The 19,891-nt window shown below is 44.9% G+C and overlaps 1 protein-coding gene across 1 annotated transcript; it reads right to left on the bottom strand.

Moving 5' to 3' along the window:
* Positions 1–546: 546 nt before the first annotated feature.
* Positions 547–18,993, bottom strand: LOC111529701 (cytochrome c oxidase subunit 5A, mitochondrial). The gene is made up of 5 exons (XM_023196689.2): positions 18,747–18,993; positions 9,801–9,917; positions 6,779–6,900; positions 3,387–3,509; positions 547–714 (listed from the first exon to the last, which is right to left on the bottom strand). Exons 1-4 carry the CDS (start codon positions 18,844–18,846, stop codon positions 3,396–3,398), a joined length of 453 nt encoding a protein of 150 aa, XP_023052457.2. The 5' UTR covers positions 18,847–18,993; the 3' UTR covers positions 547–714; positions 3,387–3,395.
* Between the last annotated feature and the right edge of the window lie 898 nt (positions 18,994–19,891).

The raw sequence follows: 19,891 nt of genomic DNA, 5'->3' as shown, positions 1-19,891 counted from the left end.
GATCTAGAACCTCTTTATCCAGCAGCTGGTTCTAGTATTATGGTGCTTCTAACACAAGCAGGATTTGTTTTACTCAGCTGTTTAATCAGAATGCCTCCAAATTTACAAAGCAAATGTTTTAATGTCCAAGGCTAATACACCACTGCAAGGGAAGAACAGGTAGGGAAGGAAAGGAGCACTAAGAGAGCAACACACCATAAGAGGGCTTGGCTACTGCATAGCACATCCTCAAGACTATCTCAGTGACCACTTTTAAACACCATTAAAACCTGTTTTGGAAAGGTACACAATTTGATCTATCCCCACAGACAACCAGTCCCCTAAGCCTAGGGTGTCAACAAGAAAACCTATATAAACGACTTCTAGCTTTCAGCTACTTTACCAGCTAGGGCACCCAAACATATTAATGAAGCTGATTTTCACGTCAGATGATTTCCAGAGAATTAACACAGTTCTCTCAGCATGTGAGAGGGCAACAAAACCATGAAACCAATACAGCACTTAATTTTCTGCTTATTAATGAAAACACATGAAACAAATACCTAATTTCAGGTCAAACTCATTTCCCTTTTATTAAAGTCCAAGTTACCATTACATGGCTTGGTACTCAATAAAGGAAAACTTGTTCAAATAAGGTAATATGTTATCATCAGTATTTCCAGGAAACTGTTCACACTCAAGTAGCAATGTCAATAAATCCATGGGGAAGCCCATCTGTAAGAGAAAACACAAAGAATTAGCCGGGAAAGAATAAAGAAAAGGTAGAAATCTTTTAAAAATAACCATTAGCGCTACAACCAGGGAAATCACTGTCTCTCTGTACCCTTTACTGCTCTTACTTAATCCTGCCTACTGTCAACCCACAAGGGACTAGCTTTATGGATTTTTTGTTGTTTATACCATTGGTACTTCCTTCCCAATCAGAAAAGTGCTCAGTAGTTGCCATTTTTTAAAAATATATTTTTTGGGCCAGACACAGTGGCTCACACCTGTAATGCTAGCCCTTTGGGAAGCTGAGGCGAGTGGATTGCCTGAGCTTAGCAGTTCGAGACCACTCTGGGCAACACGGTGAAACCCCGTCTCCATTAAAATACAAAAAATTAGCCTGGTGTAGTGGCCCACGCCTGTGGTCCCAGCTACTCGGAAGGCTAAGGCACAAGAATCGCTTCAACCGGGAGGCGGAGGTTGCAATGGGCCAAGATCGCTTCATTGCACTCTAGCATGGACAACAGAGCAAGACTCTGTCTCCAAAAAAAAGAAAAAAAAAGAAAAAGAAAAAGTCAGTATAGCTAGAATATATCTTACATAAAAAAGATCTCCTAGACCCCTCGGAATAATACTTGATGAAATGAAAACTAAAACAAACTTTTAGGAGTCCATTATAGAATATAAACAGGGCCAGACACGGTGGCTCACGCCTATAATCCCAGCACTTTGGGACACTGAGGCGGGCGGATCACCTGAAGTCAGGAGTTCGAGACCAGACTGGCCAACATGGTGAAACCTGGTCTCTACTAAAAATACAAAAATGAACTGGGCATGGCGGTGGGCACTTGTAATTCCAGCTACTAGGGAGGCTGAGGCATGAGAATTGTTTGAACCTGAGAGGCAGAGGTTGCAGTGAGCAGAGGTCGTGCCACTGCACTCCAGCCTGGATGACAGAGTGAGACTCCGTCTCAAAACAACAACACAACAAACAAGCAAGAGCTTCAAAAGTATAACTAGGAAAATTTCCATTCTGAACAACTAGTTTTCTCTAAGTACTCATAGAAGTCAAAACCATTGCATATATTATAAAGATGAGCTACTTCAGGGAGGCTGTGCTGGTGAGGGGGTGGACAAAGATAAAACGAAAAGACCATTGCTTTTGGCTCATACCTGAAACCCAAATAATTTGGAAGGCCAAGGTGGAGGGATCACTTGAGCCCAGGAGTTTGAGAACAGCCTGGGCAACATAGTGAGACCCTGTCTCTATAACAAAATTAAAAATAAATAAATAAATTAAATAAAAACAAACAAAAATACCACTCTTTAAAGCAAGCTTTAAAACGAGATCCCAGCTGGGCACGGTGGCTCACGCCTGTAATCCCAGCACTTTGGGAGGCTGAGGTGGGTGGATCACCTGAGGTCAGGATTTCAAGACCAGTCTGGCCAACATGGTGAAACCCAGTCTCTACTAAAAATACAAAAATTAGCCAGGCATGGTGGCTCATGCCTGTAAGCTCAGCTACTTAGGAGGCTGAGGTACAAGAATCAGTTTGAACCTGGGAGGCGGAGGTTCATTGAGCCAAGATCATGCCACTGCACTCTAGCCTGGGTGACAGAGTGAGACTCTGTCTCAAAAAAAAAAAAAAAAAAAAAAATCCTAAAAGTAGATTACAAAGTTTTAGGCATTTTCTGTTCAGTTTCTCAACAGGAAGACCGAATATAAAAATTCCTTGAATTCTGAGTATTTTTGTTTGTATGTATGTACATACGTATATATGTATGTACGTACGTATGTATGTATGCATGTATTTAATTAACTAACAGAGACAGGGTCTCACTATGTTGCTCAGGCCGGTCTCAAACTCCTAAACTCAAGCAATCCTCCCACTTTAGCTTCCCAAAATGCTGAGCTTACAGTCATGAGCCATTGTTGCCAGCCAAGTTCTTTTTTTTTTTTTGGAGACATAGTCTTACTCTGTCACCCAGGCTGGAGTACAATGGTGCAGTCTCGGCTCACTGCAACCTCTGCCTCCTGGGTTCAAGCGATTCTCCTGCCTTGGCCTCCCAAGTAGCTGGGACTAAAGGTGCATGCCACCACACTCGGCTAAATTTTGTATTTTTAGTAGAGACAAGGTTTCACCATGCTGGTCTTGAACTCCTCACCTTGTAATCTGCCCGCCTTGGCCTCCCAAAATGCTGGGATTACAGGCGTGAGCCACAGTGCCCAGCCTAAACAGAAATACTTTAAAAACACCAAAGCAAATGTGGCAACAATAAAACTATCTGAAAATCTGGATATGTGTACACAGACTCACTGTATTATGCTACTGTTTATGGCTAAAATATTTTGTAAAGATTTTTCTTTAATTAAGGTGGCTTTTATTTGCCTTTATACCCATAAGAAAATAATGATGCCAGGCACAATGGCTCAAGCCTGTAATCCCAGCACTTTGGGAGGCCAAGGCAGGCAGATCATGAAGTCAGGCGTTTGAGAACAGCCTGGCCAACATGGTGAAACCCCGTTTCTACTAAAAAAATACAAAAACTAGCCAGGTGAGGTGGCGTGCATCCTGTAGTCCCTAACAAGAACACTGAAAGGTCTTACCACAGCACACTTAAATGTCCACCCACACCTCTCTGGATTGTTTTCCTGCCTTCTTCAGTGGTTTCTCGCTTACCCATGGGGTTTACACTTTGTCAAGGCCCAGTTCCTCCGGAGTGGAGATTCCCAGTTCATTTAAAGTTGGTCTAAGTTCCTGGATGACATAGGGGTAGATTTCCTTATGAGGTCCTGCTTTGTCCTGATGGCAAAAAGAATATTCACATTTAACTCTCTCAAAAGCCATGTCTATTAATTCATGAAATGAACTTAAAAAATGCTTTTAATTATATATGCAGAGGCAAGCAGGGCAGAATTAATAATACAGGTCATCAGCTGGGTGCAGTGGCTCATGCGTATAATCCCAGCACTTTGGGAGGCCGAGGCAGGTGGATCACTTGAGGTCAGAAGTTTGAGACCAGCCTGGCCAACATGGTGAAACCCCATCTCTACTAAAATTACAAAAATCAGCCAGGTGTAGTGGCACATGCCTGTAACCTCAGCTACTCGGGAGGCTGAGGCAGGAGAATCGGCTTGAACCTGGGAGGCAGAGGTTGCAGTGGGTCAAGATCACGCCACTGCACTCCAGGCTGGGTGACAGAACAAGACTGTCTCAAAAAAAAAAAAAAAAAAAAACACAACAGGTCATCTACTTTTAAGTTAACACATTTGTTCAATAAATAGGGCAACTTGCTGGGTGCTGTGGCTCATGCCTGTAATTCCAACACTGGGAGGCTGACGCAGGCAGATCACAAGGTCAGGAGTTTAAGACCATCCTGACCAACATGGTGAAACCCTGTCTCTACTAAAAATACAAAAATTTGCCGGTTGTGATGCTATGCCCCTGTAATCCCAGCTACTTGGGATTGCTTGAACCAGGGAGGCAGAGGTTGGAGTGAGCTGAGATCGTGGCATTGCACTCCAGCCTGGGTGACAGAGCAAGACTCCGTCTCAAAAAAATAAAAAATAAAATAAAATAAATAAATAAATATAAAGAGGGCAACTTATATATGTACTGTTCAAGGTAAGTTTTTGAGATACCTTGAGAATAACTGCAATTGGACTAAATCCAGAAAAAACAAATTAAAGTCTAGAATTACTGAAAAAGAAGATAGTGATGACAGAATTTTGTGAAGGCAATTAGACATGCCCAGCAGGCAACACGAATAATTAAGTTAACACGGGAAAAGTTTTTTCATTTGCCTCCAATTTGAGACCCTAACTGAATTAACTACCAGTGTTGAATGGATTGATAGCCTACAGAGCCCTTAATTATCTTACCCATTATAGATAAAGTAATGTCACACTTTTGCCGTTAACAGACCTTGAGTTTCTTTTTAACAGACCATAGTATCTTTTCATGGAGAGCTGTACTTTGAGAATACATATGTCCAGGGCTGGAGACTTTTGACTGTAATATATAGTTACACCTGTGCTGTCACAAGATTCCTCAGGAATGAATAAAAAGTCAAAAGAACTAAGAAAGTGTCGGCCGGGCGTGGTGGCTCATGCCTGTAATCCCAGCACTTTGGGAGGCCGATGTGGGCGGATCAACTGAGGTTGGGAGTTTGAGACCAGCCTGACCAACACGGAGAAACCCCGTCTCTTAAAAATACAAAATAAGCCAGGCATGGTAAAACTTGTCTGTAATCCCAGGTACACGGGAGGCTGAGGCAGGAGAATCGCTTGAACTCGGTAGGTGGTGGTTGCAGAGAGCCAAGATCACGCCATTGCACTCCAGCCTGGGCAACAAGAGTGAAACTCTGTCTCAAAAAAAAAACAAAAAAAAGTGCCAAGTTGCTCTTCTTCTGCCTTCAAAAAACTCTAGGGCTCCTTAATTGTATTTTTTAAAATGCAATGTATTTATTACAAAAAAACTCAGCCAGGCAGTGTGGCTCACGCCTGTAATCCCAGCACTTTGGGAGGCCGAGGTGGGTGGATCACCTGAGGTCAGGAGTTCAAGATCAGCCTGACCAACCTGGTGAAACCCCATCGCTATTAAAAAATAAAAAAACTAGCTGGGCGTGGTGGCGGATGCCTGTAATCCCACCTACTTGGGAGGTTGAGGCAGAAGAATCACTTGAACCCAGGAGACAGACGTGACAGTGAGCTGAGAGCGCGCCACTACACTCCAGACCGGGCAGCAGAGCAAGACTCCATCTCAAAAAAATAAATAAATAAACTCAGAAATTATAACCAAATAAGAGGGAGGAAAATTAGTACATATCCTCCTATGTTTTCATATAATGTATATATATTTTTTTGAGATGGAGTTTCTCTTTTTTTTTTTTTGAGACAAAAGTCTCACTCTGTCGCCCAGGCTGGAGTGCAGTGGTACAATCTCTGCAAGCTCCGCTTTCTGGGTTCATGCCATTCTCCTGCCTCAGCCTCCTGAGTAGCTGGGACTACAGGCGCCTGCCACCATGCCTAGCTAATTTTTTGTATTTCTTTTTGTAAAGACCGGGTTTCACCATGTTGGCCAGGATGGTCTCGATCTCCTGACCTCGTCCGCCCGCCTCGGCCTCTCAAAGTGCTGGGATTACAGGCATGAGTCACTGCGCCTGGCCGAGATGGAGTTTTTCTCTCTTGTTGCCCAGGCTGGAGTGCAATGGTGCCATCTCGGCTCACTGTAACCTCTGCCTCCTGAGTTCAAGCAATTCTCCTTCCTCAGCCTCCCGAGTTGCTGGGATTACAGGCATTTACCACCACGCCCGGCTAATTTTTTATTTTCAGTAGAGATGAGGTTTCTCCATGTTGGTCAGGCTGGTCTCGAACTCCTGACCTCAGAGGATCCACCCGCCTCCGTCTCCCAAAATTGCTGGGATTACAGGCGTGAGCCACTGCGCCCAGCTGACGCAAATATGTTTAAAGTCAAACATATTTCTACAGTATCAATAGTTGTGTAGTATAACCAGTTCTGGGAAGTTACCTCTTAAGAATTCCTAACATTTCGTATGACAAATATCAAGAAGATGAATACATTTGGTAGTTAAATCTTTATATACCCTTAATTGTTCCTTGATAAATTCTTTTTTTTTTAAGAGACAGAGTTTCTCTCTTGTTGCCCAGGCTGGAGTGCAATGGCGCGATCTCAGCTCACTGCTACCTCCGCCTCCCGGGTTCAAGTGATTCTCCTGCCTTGGCCTCGCAAAGTATTGGGATTACAGGTGTGAACCACCATACACGGCCAAGATAAATTCTTAAAAAAAAAGAAAAAAAAAACAGAGAGAAAAGAAAAAAGATAAATTCTTAAATGGAATTGCTGAACAAAAGTGTGTCATGTACAATTTGTAAGGCCTTGAATAAATGCTGCCAGCCTCTAGAAAGATTTTAACTGCAATGTACATTCCTTCTAGTTATATAAAGACTCATTTTAGGCATTTTAACAAATTCAAAAATACAGAATATGCTGATACCTCAGCAAAAGCCCACTCATTTACAGAACAATTTTAGCATTATCATTTCACTGACCTTAACAGCCTCTAGGATACGAACTGTACTAGCAAAATCATTTAACCGTCTGCATGCCCGCAAAGCAGCATCAATGATTTTGGGCTCTGGAACCAGATCATAGGTAACAAGTGTGTTTATCCCTGCAAAATTAAAAAGAAGGGCCATGTCAACCTCAAAGAGCCTCACTTAAACTATGACCTATTTACATTTTTACGGAATCACTGATGTATGATCTTATCTGTCTGGGTCTCCATTCTCTTATCTATAAAATGAGAGAAATCTACCTTTAACAAATTCTAGATTATAAGATCACAGTGGATCTCCCTAAGTGAATTAGTAGAAAGAAAGAACAATGCAACAGCACGTAGATTGAAGGAAAAAACCCTGAGTTTTTTTTTCCTTCTTTGAGACCGAGTTTTGCTTTTGTTGCCCAGGCTGGAGTGCGATGGTGTGATCTCAGTTCACCACAACCTCCGCCTCCCGGGTTCAAGTGATTCTCCTGTCTCAGCCTCTTGAGTAGCTGGGATTACAGGTGTGTGCCACCACGCCCAGCTGATTTTGTATTTTTAATAGAACAGGCGTTTCTCCATGTTGGTCAGGCTGGTCTCAAACTCCTGACCTCAGGTGATCTGCCCGCCTTGGCCTCCCAAAATGCTGAGATTACAGGTGTGAGCCACAGCTCCTGGCCATAAAAAACCCTAAGAGTTTTCTTAAATGCAAACGCTATTTTCATAATAATTAGCTGGTTTCTTTTCAAACAAGAGAGTCATTTTCAACTCCTAACTTTCTTTCTGGAGATGGAGTCTTGCTCTTTCACCCAGGATGGAGTTCAGTGGCTCCACCTCAGCTCACTGCAACCTCTGCCACCCGGGTTCAAGCGATTATCCTGCCTTAGCCTACCAAGTAGCTGGGATTACAGGCAGGTGCCACCATGTCCAGTTAATTTTCATATTTTTAGTAGAGATGGGGTTTCAGCATCTTGACCCAGCTGGTCTTGAACTCTTGACCTTGTGATCCACCTGCGTTGGCCTCCCAAAGTGCTGGGATTACAGGTGTAAGTCACCCCACCCGGCCCTCCTATCTTTAGCTCTTACTACAATGAACATGTTTTGGATGCTTTAAAAGAGATTCAAGGCTGGGCCCAGTAGCTCACACCTATAATCCCAGCACTTTGGGAGGCTGAGGTGGGCAGATCACCTGAGGTCAGGAGTTCAAGACCAGCCTGGCCAACGTGGAGAAACCCATCTCTATGAAAGATACAGAATTAGCCGGGCATGGTGGCGCATGCCTGTAATCCCAGCTACTCGAGAGGCTGAGGCAGGAGAATCACTTGAACCCGGGAGGTGGAGGTTGCAGTGAGCTGAGATCGCGCCATTGCACTCTAGCCTGGGCAATAAGAGAAACTCAGTCTCACACAAAACAAACAAACAAAAAACCAAAATAAAAGAGATTCAACTGGAAAATAGCCTAAAAACAGGCAGATAAATGAGTAAGGAGAGTTAATGAAGCCTAAATGAGGACATTAAGGAGATATTATAGAGAAACATTAGTACACAGACTCATAAACATTCAACCAGAAAATGACTGGGCATGATTACTTTCAGATCTGTACAAAATGACACATCATAAAATTTAAGATTCTTTTAATGGGAACACATAATTGTTCTTTTTATTACTTCTACTCCAGATTGTTCAGTAAGAATTCTACTGGTTGTAGCAAAAGGGAATCATTACATTTCTGCAGAGAAGTTTAAAGCATTTAGGTTTCTTGCTTTTATTACTTTAAAATATTTAAACAAAGGATACCAGTGAATATGATGCAGTCATTGAGATTGAATTTCTGGTCTGAGATAAATTACCCTACACTTAATACTATTTACTCATGTTAAGTGTGCATCTGCAAATTGAGGAAAGACAAGTTCTAACTTACTTAGATACTTATTCAGGGCAAAACAATGCAAAAATAATAAAAAACCTAAACCATCATCCAAAGGGGAAGGGAATCAAATGACTGCTTTGTGTAAATTCTTTTTTTTTTTTTTTTTTTTTTTTGAGACGGAGTCTTGCTCTGTCTCCCAGTGGAGTGCAGTGGCCAGATCTCAGTCACTGCAAGCTCCACCTCCCGGGTTTACGCCATTCTCCTGCCTCAGCCTCCCGAGTAGCTGGGACTACAGGTGCCCACCACCATGCCCTGCTAGTTTTTTGTATCTTTTTAGTAGAGACGGGGTTTCACCGTGTTAGCCAGGATGGTCTTGATCTGACCTCATGATCCGCCCGTCTCGGCCTCCCAAAGTGCTGGGATTACAGGCTTGAGCCACCGCACCCGGCCTAATCTCTCTCTTTTTTTTGAGACGGAGTCTCACTCTGTCGCCCAGGCTGGAGTGCAGTGGCACGATCTCGGCTCACTGCAAGCTCTGCCTCCTGGGTTCATGCCATTCTCCTGCCTCAGCCTCCCAAGTAGCTGGGACTACAGGCGCCAGCCATCACGCCCGGCTAATTGTTTTGTACTTTTAGTAGAGACGTGGTTTCACCATGTTAGCCAGGATGGTCTCAATCTCCTGACCTTGTGATCCGCCTGCCTCGGCCTCCCAAAGTGCTGGGATTACAGGCGTGAGCCACCGCGCCCGGCCTGTATAAATTCTTTGAAATGTATAAAACTGTTACCTTTTGCTCACCTAGCCTTATTGTTATAGCAGTGGTTTTCAGGAGACACTGGGTAATGTCTAGAGACATTTTTGGTGGTCACATGGTATGAGTGTGTGCGTACTGGCTTCTAGCAGGTAGAGGCCAAAGGTGATGCTAAACATCCTACAGTGTAAAGGACAGTCCCCTACAACAAAGAATTATCTAGCCCAAAATGTCAATAGTGCCTGCCTTAAAATCCTGCTTTGTAGGTAGCCATAAACTTTCCTAACTGAAAGTTGCATGGAGTAACCAGTTTAAACGATGCATGTTTTCAAAACAGTTGCTCTCAATAAAGGGGCAGAAGCAGTTCATATTTACACACAGAAAGAGACAAATATGTCTATGTTCCAATTACCTTTACGCAATTCCCAGGCATCTATATCTGGCTTGTTGAAGTATGTTACCCAGCGAGCATCAAACTCCTCATCTGTCTCATGTGACCCATGAGAATAGCAGCGAACTGACTGGATAGCTACAATGTGAAAGAACCATAACTTCAATGTACACAAACAGTACTTGATATATCTTGTTTAATGCATTAAATTTTGAGTCGACTATATATGTTGTGGCAGAAAAAATATTCAACAGGTCAAAGGAAATACATCTTATACATTGATATAGAAAGATATCTTTAAAATTAAGCAAATAAAACCAAGTAGAACAAAAAGTATTACATAGGCATGTTTATACTTTCCTCCCTAATGTACAATACTAGCTTGAAATTATTAATAGTGGTTCCCTCTGATTTTAAATTAACAGTGATTATCTGTGAGAGGTAAAAACTACTTCATATACTTCCATATTGTTTGAATTTTTACACATAACCAGAGTATTAATTCCTAAGTAAAAATGTCCCAGGTGGGCATAGTGGGGCACACATCTGTAGTCCCAGCTACTCAGAGGCTGAGGCAGGAAGACTGCCCAAGCCCAGGAGTTCAACATTGTAGGGTGCTAACAATATGACAGCACCTGAGAAAATAGCTATTGCATTCCAGCCTGGGTAACACAGCGACATCCCACCTCTAAAAACTAATAGGGCCGGGCGCGGTGGCTCACGCCTGTAATCCCAGCACTTTGGGAGGCTGAGGTGGGCGGATCTTGAGGTCAGGAGTTTGGGACCATCCTGGCTAACATGGTGAAATCCCGTCTCTATTAAAAATACAAAAAATCAGCTGGACGTGGTGGCGGGTGCCTGTAGTCCCAGCTACTAGGGAGGCTGAGGCAGGAGAATGGCGTGAACCTGGGAGGCAGAGGTTGCAGTGAGCTGAGATCGCATCACTGCACTCCAGCCTGGGCTACAGAGTGAGACACTGTCTCAAAAAAAAAAAAAAAAACAAAGAATAGGCCGGGCACAGTGGCCCACACCTGTAATCCCAGCACTTTGGGAGGCCGAGGCGGGCGGATCATGAGGTCAAGAGATCAAGACCATCCTGGCCAACATGGTGAAACCCCATCTCTATTAAAAGTGCAAACATTAGCTGGGTGTGGTGGCACATGCCTGCAGTTCCAGCAACTCAGTAGGCTGAAGCAGGGGAATTGCTTGAACTCGGGAGGCATAGGTTCAGTGAGCTGAGATCGCGCCACTGCTCTCCAGCCTGGTGACAGAGTGAGACTCTGCCTCAAAAAAAAGAAAGAAAGAAACAAAACAAAACAAAACAAAAACACAAAAAGCAACAACAACAAAAAACTAAGAATAATGCTAATATCCGTTCAAGTTCTTTTTTTTTGAGACAGGCTCTTGCTCTGTTGTTGCCCAGGCTGGAGTGCAGTGGTGCAATCACAGCTCACTGCAGCCTGAAACTCTTTGGGCTCAAGCATTCCTTCCATCCTTGCCTCCCAAAGTGCTGAGATTACAGGTGTGAGCCACCAGCCCTGGCCCCATTCAAGTTCTTAAACAAACGTATATACTTCATTGACACATTACAAAAAAAAAAATCCCATGTTACTATATTCCAAAATAAATTACACATCCTGACAAATTACACATACAAATTGCTTTATCAAACTACAGCCCCTTCCCTAAAGATTCTGATAAATCCCCTAAGGGAACATACACTCTAATCTACACCTAATGCAAAATAATACTGTTTTATAAGAAATGATATTTTGGGCTGGGCACAGTGGCTCACACCTGTAATCCCAGCACTTTGGGAGGCTGAGACGGGTAGATCACCAGAGGTCAGGAGTTTGTGACCAGCCTGATCAACATGGTGAAACCCCGTCTCTACTAAAAATACAAAAATTGGCTGGGCGTGATGATAGGCGCCTGTAATCTCAGCTATGCGGGAGACTGAGGCAGGAGAATCGCTCGAACCCGGGAGGCGGAGGTTGAGGTGAGCTGAGATCACGCCATTGTACTTCAGCCTGGGCGACACAGCAAGACTCCGTCTCCAAGAAAAAGAGAAATGATATTTTAAACGTAACATTGTCAAGAAAACGGGATACACAACTATTTTCATGTGTTTTTTTGCCTGCAGCATTCTGAAGGCTAGTAGAGCCTCCTAATGAATACATCCTTTACAGTATGGTATGAAAATCATTTCCTTTTTTTTTTTTTTTTGGAGATCGATAGTCTCTCTCTGTAACCCAGGCTGAAATGCAGTGGAACAATCTCAGTTCACTGCAACCTCTGCCTCCTGGATTCAGGTTATTCTCCTGCCTCAGCCTTCTGAGTAGCTAAGACTACAGGTGTGTGCCACCACGCCTGGCTAATTTTTGTATTTTGAGTAGAGACAGGATTTGATCACGTTGCCCAGGCTAGTCTCGAACTCCTGACCTCCAGTGATCTGCCCACCTCAGCCTCCCAAAATGCTGGGATTACAGATGTGAGCCACTGCACCCGGCCCCATTTTTTCTTTCCTCTTGTCAGATGGACACTGAATTGAGTTTGGAAATCTGAATTCCTTCTGAACAGCCTCTGCAACAGGTAAGGGGATAGGAGGAGGCAGAAAATTTTATCTTGGGGTATTGGATGCAGCACAGCCTAGTGCTCGGATACCTCTAGGCTCTTCGCTCTCACTGTTTGGCCCTGGAAAATTAACTTAAGTTTCATTTTCCTTATCTGTAAAATGGGGACACTACCCCCCTTAGCAGATTATAAAGATTAAATGTGAAAACAAGTAGGTTAACACTATGCACCGGTAAGAATTAAAACAAATGGCAGCTATAAACTAATCCTTATCTAAAAATGTCTTTGTTGTCTATTTATAGATATCATAACTTAAAGATATGAAACCTATCTCAAATCACATTTCCTACTATCTGTTTTAGATAAGTGTGGTGTAACTTCTAGTTGTTTAAGACTTAACGTATTTTTATTTATTTACTTTTAGAAATGGGGGTCTTGATATGTTGCCCAGGCTGGTCTTGAACTCCTATCCTCAAGCAATCCTACCACTTCGGCCTCCCAAAGTACAGAATTACAGGCGTGAGCTACCGTGCCCAGCCTTAACATATATATATATGTATGTATTTTTAAAACTTCACCCAGAAACCTCTCAACATTGTTGTTCTAAGAACACTCTGAAAGTTAAATGTTAGTGATATCCTACATATCTTTAATGCAGTAACGGGCAGCAGGAAGAGTAGGAAAAAAACCAAAGCAGAAAAGATCTTCCCAGAAACCTAAATTACCTACATAATCCAAGCCCAGAATGAAGTGGAACATGTACCTAAATGGACTACAAGTGAACACGTTTTCTTTTTTTTTTTTTTTTTGAGACAGAGTCTCACACTGTTGCCCAGGCTGGAGTGCAATGGCACAATTTTGGCTCACTGCAACCTCCACCTCCAGGTTCAAGTGATTCGCCTGCCTTAGCCTCCTGAGTAGCTAGGATTATAGGCGTGCGCCACCACGTCAGGATAATTTTTTGTATCTTTAGTAGAGACGAGGTTTCACCATGTTGGTCAGGCTGGTCTCGAACTCTTGACCTCATGGTCTGCCTGCCTCGGCCTCCCAAAGTGCTGGGATTACAGGCATGAGCCACCGTGCCCGGCCTTAATTTCTACAACAAAAATGGATCTCCAAACCTAAATATATCTAGTAAGTGTGAACATTTAATCAAAACTACATGGATATTGAATAAGTCTCACAAGACTAATATTCAAATTTAATATATCAGAAAATAAGGCCAGGTGCGGTGGCTCACACCTGTAATCCCAGCACTTTGGGAGGCTGAGGCAGGCGGATCACTTGAGGCCAGGAGTTCAAGACCAGTTGGGCCAACATGGTGAAACCTTGTCTCTAGTAAAATACAAAAAATTAGCAAGGTGTGGTGGCATACCCCTGTAGTCTCAGCTACTTGGGAGGCTGAAGGAGGAGAACAGCTTGAACCCAGGGAGGTTGCAGTGAGCCAAGATCGTGCCACTGCACTCTAGCCTGGACGACAGAGCAAGATTCCGTCTCAAAAAAAAAAAAAACAGGCCGGGCGCGGTGGCTCACGCCTGTAATCCCAGCACTTTGGGAGGTCGAGGCGGGTGGATCACGAGGTCAGGAGATCGAGACCATCCTGGCAAACACGGTGAAACTCCGTTTCTAACAAAAATACAAAAAAATTAGCCGGGCGCAGTGGCGGGCGCCTATAGTCCCAGCTGCTCGGGAGGCTGAGGCAGGAGAATGGCATGAGCCTGGGAGGCGGAAGTTGCAGTGAGCCGAGATCGCGCCACTGGACTCTAGCCCAGGCGACAGAGCGAGACTCCATCTCAAAATAAATAAATAAATAAATAAAAATAAATATATACACACACACACACAAACATAGATTAGAACAACCGTCTAACACACTACTATCAAGAACTTAGGGCCAGACGCAGCGGCACTAGCCTGGGCGACAGTGAGACCCTGTCTCAAAAAAAAATTTATGAGCTACCTTTTTCAAAAGCTAAAGCTAGCCTTAACTGAATACTTAAAATGCAAGTATAAAATGATACCATCACTTTGGAAGACTGTTTAAGCAGTTTCTTACCAAGTTAAACACAAACCTACCATATAACACAGTAATTCCACTCCTAAGTGTTTACCCAATAAAAGATCTATGTACTCCTTCCCCAGAGGTAATTACCTGTCCTATCCAGAACACTGCTTCATGATAAGCTCAATTCCTTTTGTTCACTGCTGGGCACGGATTTGACTACATGAGTGCAATTCTTTGTTTCCTAACTGTGAATAAGATGACCAGCAACAGCAACTCCAAATCAAGGAGATCACCACCTTCAAGGATTTGATCACATGTCTTCTGGAAGCCAAATTACAAACTGGTTCTATTACAAAATGTCTTTTTTATAAAACAGACCAGGCATGGTGGCTCACGCCTGTAATCCCAAAACTTTGAGAGGCCAAGGCAGGATTGCTTGATGCCAGAACTGAGAGACCAGCTTGGGCAACAGAGACCCCCACTCTCTACAAAAAACTTAAAAAATTAGCAGGGTTTGGTGGTCCCACCTACTCAGGAGGCTGAGGCAAGAGGATACCTTGAGCCCAGGGCAACAAGGCTGCAATGAGCTATGACTGCACCACTCTACTCCAGCCTAAGTAGAGTAGAGTGCCTAAGCAATACTCTATATCAAACAAATTAAAATAAATAAAAATTTAAAAACTCATACATCTCTTTCTGAAGGGCTAAAACAGACTCTCCCCACACGATTTAAATTATATTGTTAAATCCAGTCATGGGGAGAGCAGGATCTATTCTATTAGCTATGGACACATCCTCCACGTGCTTAACATTTTTTTAGGTAAACTATACTAGCATTCTCTGCCCCACACACCCCACACCACTTAAGAACAGCATCTCCACCTAGTATTGAAGCTTGTAAGGCAAATTATTTTGGAAAAAAATTACTCAGAGCTTTTACGTAACCTGAAAGTTTCAAAGAAAGAAAAAAGAAGCAGCTGTGAAAAATGAGGACATTTTTAGGGCTTCATTCTCAAAAGCTATTTCTAACACTGCTTTTTGGCATTCAGTTAAGCACTCCACTTAAAAACAAAAAAGGCGGTCGGGTGCGGTGGCTCAAGCCTGTAATCCCAGCACTTTGGGAGGCCGAGATGGGGCGGATCACGAGGTCAGGAGATCGAGACCATCCTGGCTAACACAGTGAAACCCCGTCTCTACTAAAAAAAATACAAAAAAAAATTAGCCGGGCGAGGTGGCAGCGCCTGTAGTCCCAGCTATTCGGGAGGCTGAGGCAGGAGAATGGCGGGAACCCGGGAGGCGGAGCTTGCAGTGAGCTGAGATCCGGCCACTGCACTCCAGCCTGGGCGACAGAGCGAGACTCAAAAAACAAAACAAAACAAAACAAAAAAGGCTAACATATATAAAAAAATAAAAGGGCTCATTAATCCTCCAGGTTTAAATTTAGTTAAATAGGATAGTTTTCCATTTAATACATAATCAACCCAGACAGGCCCAAAGAATGAACATTTTGGTGGTGGTAACTCTAGGAATGAGGGCACATTAACAAGTTATGGAGGCCAGGCACAGTGGCTCTCGCTTGTAATCCCAGCACTTTGGGAGGCTGAGGTGGAAGGATGACTTGAGCCCAGGAGGTCAAGGCTGCAGTAAGCTGTGCCAACTGCACTGCAGCCTGCATGACAGAGTGACTCTGTCTCAAAAGAAAAAAAAAACAAAAACAAAAAACGTAATCCCCAGCACTTTGGGAAGCCAGAGGCACTCCTGAGCCCAGGAGTTCCCAGACCAGCCTGGGCAACATAGGGAGATACTGTTTCAATGAAAAATATGAAAAATAAAACTGGTGGGGCATCCTTGTGGTCCCAGCAACTTGGGAGACAGAGGCAGGAGGATCAGTTAAGTCCCAGGAGGTCAAGGCTGCAGTGAGCTGTGATGGTGCCACTGCACTCCAGCCTAGGCAACACAGTGAAACTATCTCCAGAAAAAAAACAAAAAATTAATTTAAAAAAATTTTTTTTTTTGAGATGGAGTCTCAGTCTGTTGCCCAGACTAGAGTGCAGTGGCGCAATCTCAGCTCACTGCAACCTCTGCCTCCTGGGTTCAAGCAATTCTCCTGCCTTAGCCTCCCAAGTAGCTGGGACCACAGGTGCATGCAACCACACCTGGCTAATTTTTGGATTTTTAGTAGAGACTGGGTTTCACCATGTTCAGGCTGGTCTCGAACTCCTGACCTCAGGTGATCCACCCACCACAACCTCCCAAAGTGCTGGGATTACAGGCATGAGCCACCGTGCCCGGCTGAAAAACGTAAATTGTATTGTTACTTTAGCAAAACACAAAATTTGAACAAACATCAGGATGGCCCAAACATAACTATCTATAAGAAACAAAAATGGTTCCACCATTAAAAAGGAGTCAGTTTCGGCCAGGTGTGGTGGCTCATGCCTGTAATCCCAGCACTTTGGGAGGCTGAGGCAGGCACATCACCTGATGTCAGGAGTTCGAGACCAGCCTGACCAACATGGTGAAACCCCCCCCTCTACTAAAAACACAAAAATTAGCCGGGCATGGTGGCAGGTGCCTGTAACCCCAGCTACTCTGGAGACTGAGGCAGGAGAATCGCTTGAGCTGAGACCACGCTATTGCACTCCAGCTTGGGCAATAAGAACGAAACTCCATCTCAAAAAAAAAAAAAAAAAAACCCCAAACCAAAAAAAAAAAAAAAAACAACAAGGATTCAGTTTCCCATGATGGATTTTAGTTTCCTTTTCTATACAATAAAATGGTCTCCACGATCTCTAAAGCACACGCTAGGTTGGCGGCAGTGGCTCATGCCTATAACCCCAAACTTTGGGAGGCTGAGGTGGGAGGATCACCTGAGCCCAGGAGTTCAACATAGGGACACTCCGTCTCTACTTTAAAAATAAACAAACAAAAGTAAAGTACCCTCCAGCCTTAGGGTTCTATGACAAAGGATAAAAGATAAAGTGTAAAATGAATGAAGCAAAACATATTATTTAGGTTCTGAAGTCTTAAAACACTTAGTCAAGGCAACAACCTTATTAGTTTTGAGTTTCTGAATTCTTTTTTTTCTTTTTTGAGATGGAGTCTCGCTCTGTCGCCCAGGCTGGAGTGCAATGGCGCGATCTCAGCTCACTGCCACCTCTGCCTCTCAGGTTCAAGCGATCCTTGTGCCTCAGCCTCCCGAGTAGCTGGGATTACATGGGCATACCACCACACCCAGCTAAATTTTTTGTATTTTTAGTAGAGACAGGGTTTCTCCATGTTGGCCAGGCTGGTCTTGAACTCCTGACCTCAGGTGATCCACCCGCCTCGACCTCCCAAAGTGCTGGGATTACAGGCATAAGCCACCGCGCCCGGCTGAGTTCTTTTTTTAATTAACTTCGGCATACCCTGAAATGAGTTTCTGAGTTTTTATGTTTAAATATGCATGCATAGTTTCCAGTGATGCGGGTTCAAAAATAAAATATAATATGGATGCATCGGAGCTAAATTTCAAAATGTAGCTTATATAATCATCACGGACCAAGAGCGAAGTGCAATTACTGTAATTATTCTACGGTGGTGGGCTCAAAATCTCCCAGCACACATATAAGGGGAAAGAAAATAAGAATCAGCAGCACGTCTCATAACGTCTCATACTCCAGCAATCAGGCTTCTATTCCAAAGGGGAAAAAACAGGAAGCGTTTCTATGCTTGCAAAACCCAGTATTCCTGAGTCTGTGGCATTCAATTTTCAAAAGAGTGATATTTTTATCATAAGCCCTATCAAAACTCAGGCTATCTTCCGGAGATCAGGAAACAATCACATACGTCGATCTATTTTAAACGTGGAAGAATGAGAACGTGGCACAGCAGTCCCTAAAAATGACAGAAAAGGCTTTGAAGGTGACACACTAAACGCTAACCGAGAAATGTCTGATTAAAAAGTATAATCCTGTGTCCCACACGGAAGCATATTGTGTTCTCGGACCCTGAGCGGCACGCCCGAAGGCTCAATGTCACCTTCGCCGAGGCGCTGCAGGCCGGCGGCGGCCACTCTCGGTCAGGTGGCCGCAGGGTCGGCGCCGGGGCAGGGTCATGGCCCGGGAACCGAAGGGGAGCGCTGTGTCCCGTCCTCGGCGCTCACAGCAGGTCCACATCTGACCTGTCCTCGGTGGTAGAACTAGGAAGTTGCGCGGAGGGAGGCCCCGGGGGCCCGCTCTCAGGTCCTCCACTACTCGAAGCGGCGGCCAGGGCGGCCCGCAGTCACAGGGTTCAGTAACCATTGTAGGCAAGGGCTAGGCCGGGGACAGCCCGCCCCGAAGTGGCGGCGGGGGCCCAGGTCACCGCAAGGACACGAGGGCGCGGACAGTGGCAAGCAGGAACCTTACCCGCGGCGGGGCCGGGGGTCCGGGCGGAGTGCAGCAGGCCTCGAGGGCCGGCCCAGGTGGTGGCGGCCACAGCGCAGCGGCGGAGAGCGGCGCCCAGCATGACGGCGATGGCGGCGCGCAGGCTGAGGGTAGAGAGAAGCCGGTGTGAGCTCGCGGGTTACTCCAGAGCTGGCGGGGGCTGGACAGGCGCACGGCGGGCGGAGCACGTAGGCCCGCCCACTGCGACTCTGGCGCGTGGGTGGGAAGGGCCACTGTGCGGCCGCCGGCGGGCTACGGCGGCCCGCTGAAGACAAACTGTTAGCCCGGCGTCCCGCCTTGTCTCTTGTCAGGTGACCTGCAGCCGCCATCCTGGAAGTACGAATGGAGGCGAGGGAGGAGCAACCGACCGTGCACTTTTTCGAGTCAGGCCCAGGAGGGCACTTAATCACCTCAAAATAGGAATGATAGCAATAACAACAAACTATAATAAAAATACCTACTTTGCGGCCGGGCGCGGTGGTTCACGTCTGTAATCCCAGCACTTTGGGAGGCCGAGGCGGGCCGATCACCTGCGGTAGGGAGTTCAAGACCAGCCTGGCCAACATGGAGGAACCCCGTCTCTACTAAAAATACAAAATTAGCTAGGCGTGGTGGCGCAACGCATGCCTGTAATCCCAGCTACTCGGGAGGCCGAGTCAGGAGAATCGCTTAAACCCAGGAAGTGGACGTCGCGGTAAGCCGAGATGGTGCCATTGCAGTCCAGCCTGGGCAACAAGAGCGAAACTCCGTCCCAAAAAACCAAACAAAACAAAAACCTACTTTGCTTAGCCCCGCCTTCTCGTTGTGGCATAAAATAAAACAACGAATGAGGGAAAAATGCTGCTGGACGCGGTTGCTCACTCCTGTAATCCTAGCACTTTGGGAGCCCAAGGCGGGCGGATCACCTGAGGTCGGCAGTTCGAGACCAGTCTGACCAACTGGAGAAACCCCCGTCTCCACTAAAAATGCAAAATTAGCCGGGCGAGGTGGCGCATGCCTATAATCCCAGCTATTTGGGAGGCTGAGGCAGGAGAATTCCTGGAACCCAGGAGGCGGAGGTTGCAGTGAGTTGAGATCGCACCATTGCACTCCAGCCTGGGCAACAAGATCAAAACTCCATTTCAAAA

This window comes from Piliocolobus tephrosceles, chromosome 6 (genome assembly GCF_002776525.5).
Source record: "Piliocolobus tephrosceles isolate RC106 chromosome 6, ASM277652v3, whole genome shotgun sequence".
NCBI lineage: Eukaryota > Metazoa > Chordata > Mammalia > Primates > Cercopithecidae > Piliocolobus > Piliocolobus tephrosceles.
Note: the sequence above shows the minus strand (reverse complement) of the source record. Positions and strands in the feature narration are given on the sequence as shown.

Coding starts and splice junctions, on each gene's coding strand:
- LOC111529701 (XM_023196689.2), bottom strand. CDS start 18,846: ATGCTGGGCGCCGCTCTCCGCCGCTGCGCTGTGGCCGCCACCACCTGG. Junction 9,918..18,746: donor GACCCCCGGCCCCGCCGCGG/GTAAGGTTCCTG, acceptor TTCACATTGTAG/CTATCCAGTCAGTTCGCTGC. Junction 3,510..6,778: donor GTATCCTAGAGGCTGTTAAG/GTCAGTGAAATG, acceptor TTTTGCCATCAG/GACAAAGCAGGACCTCATAA.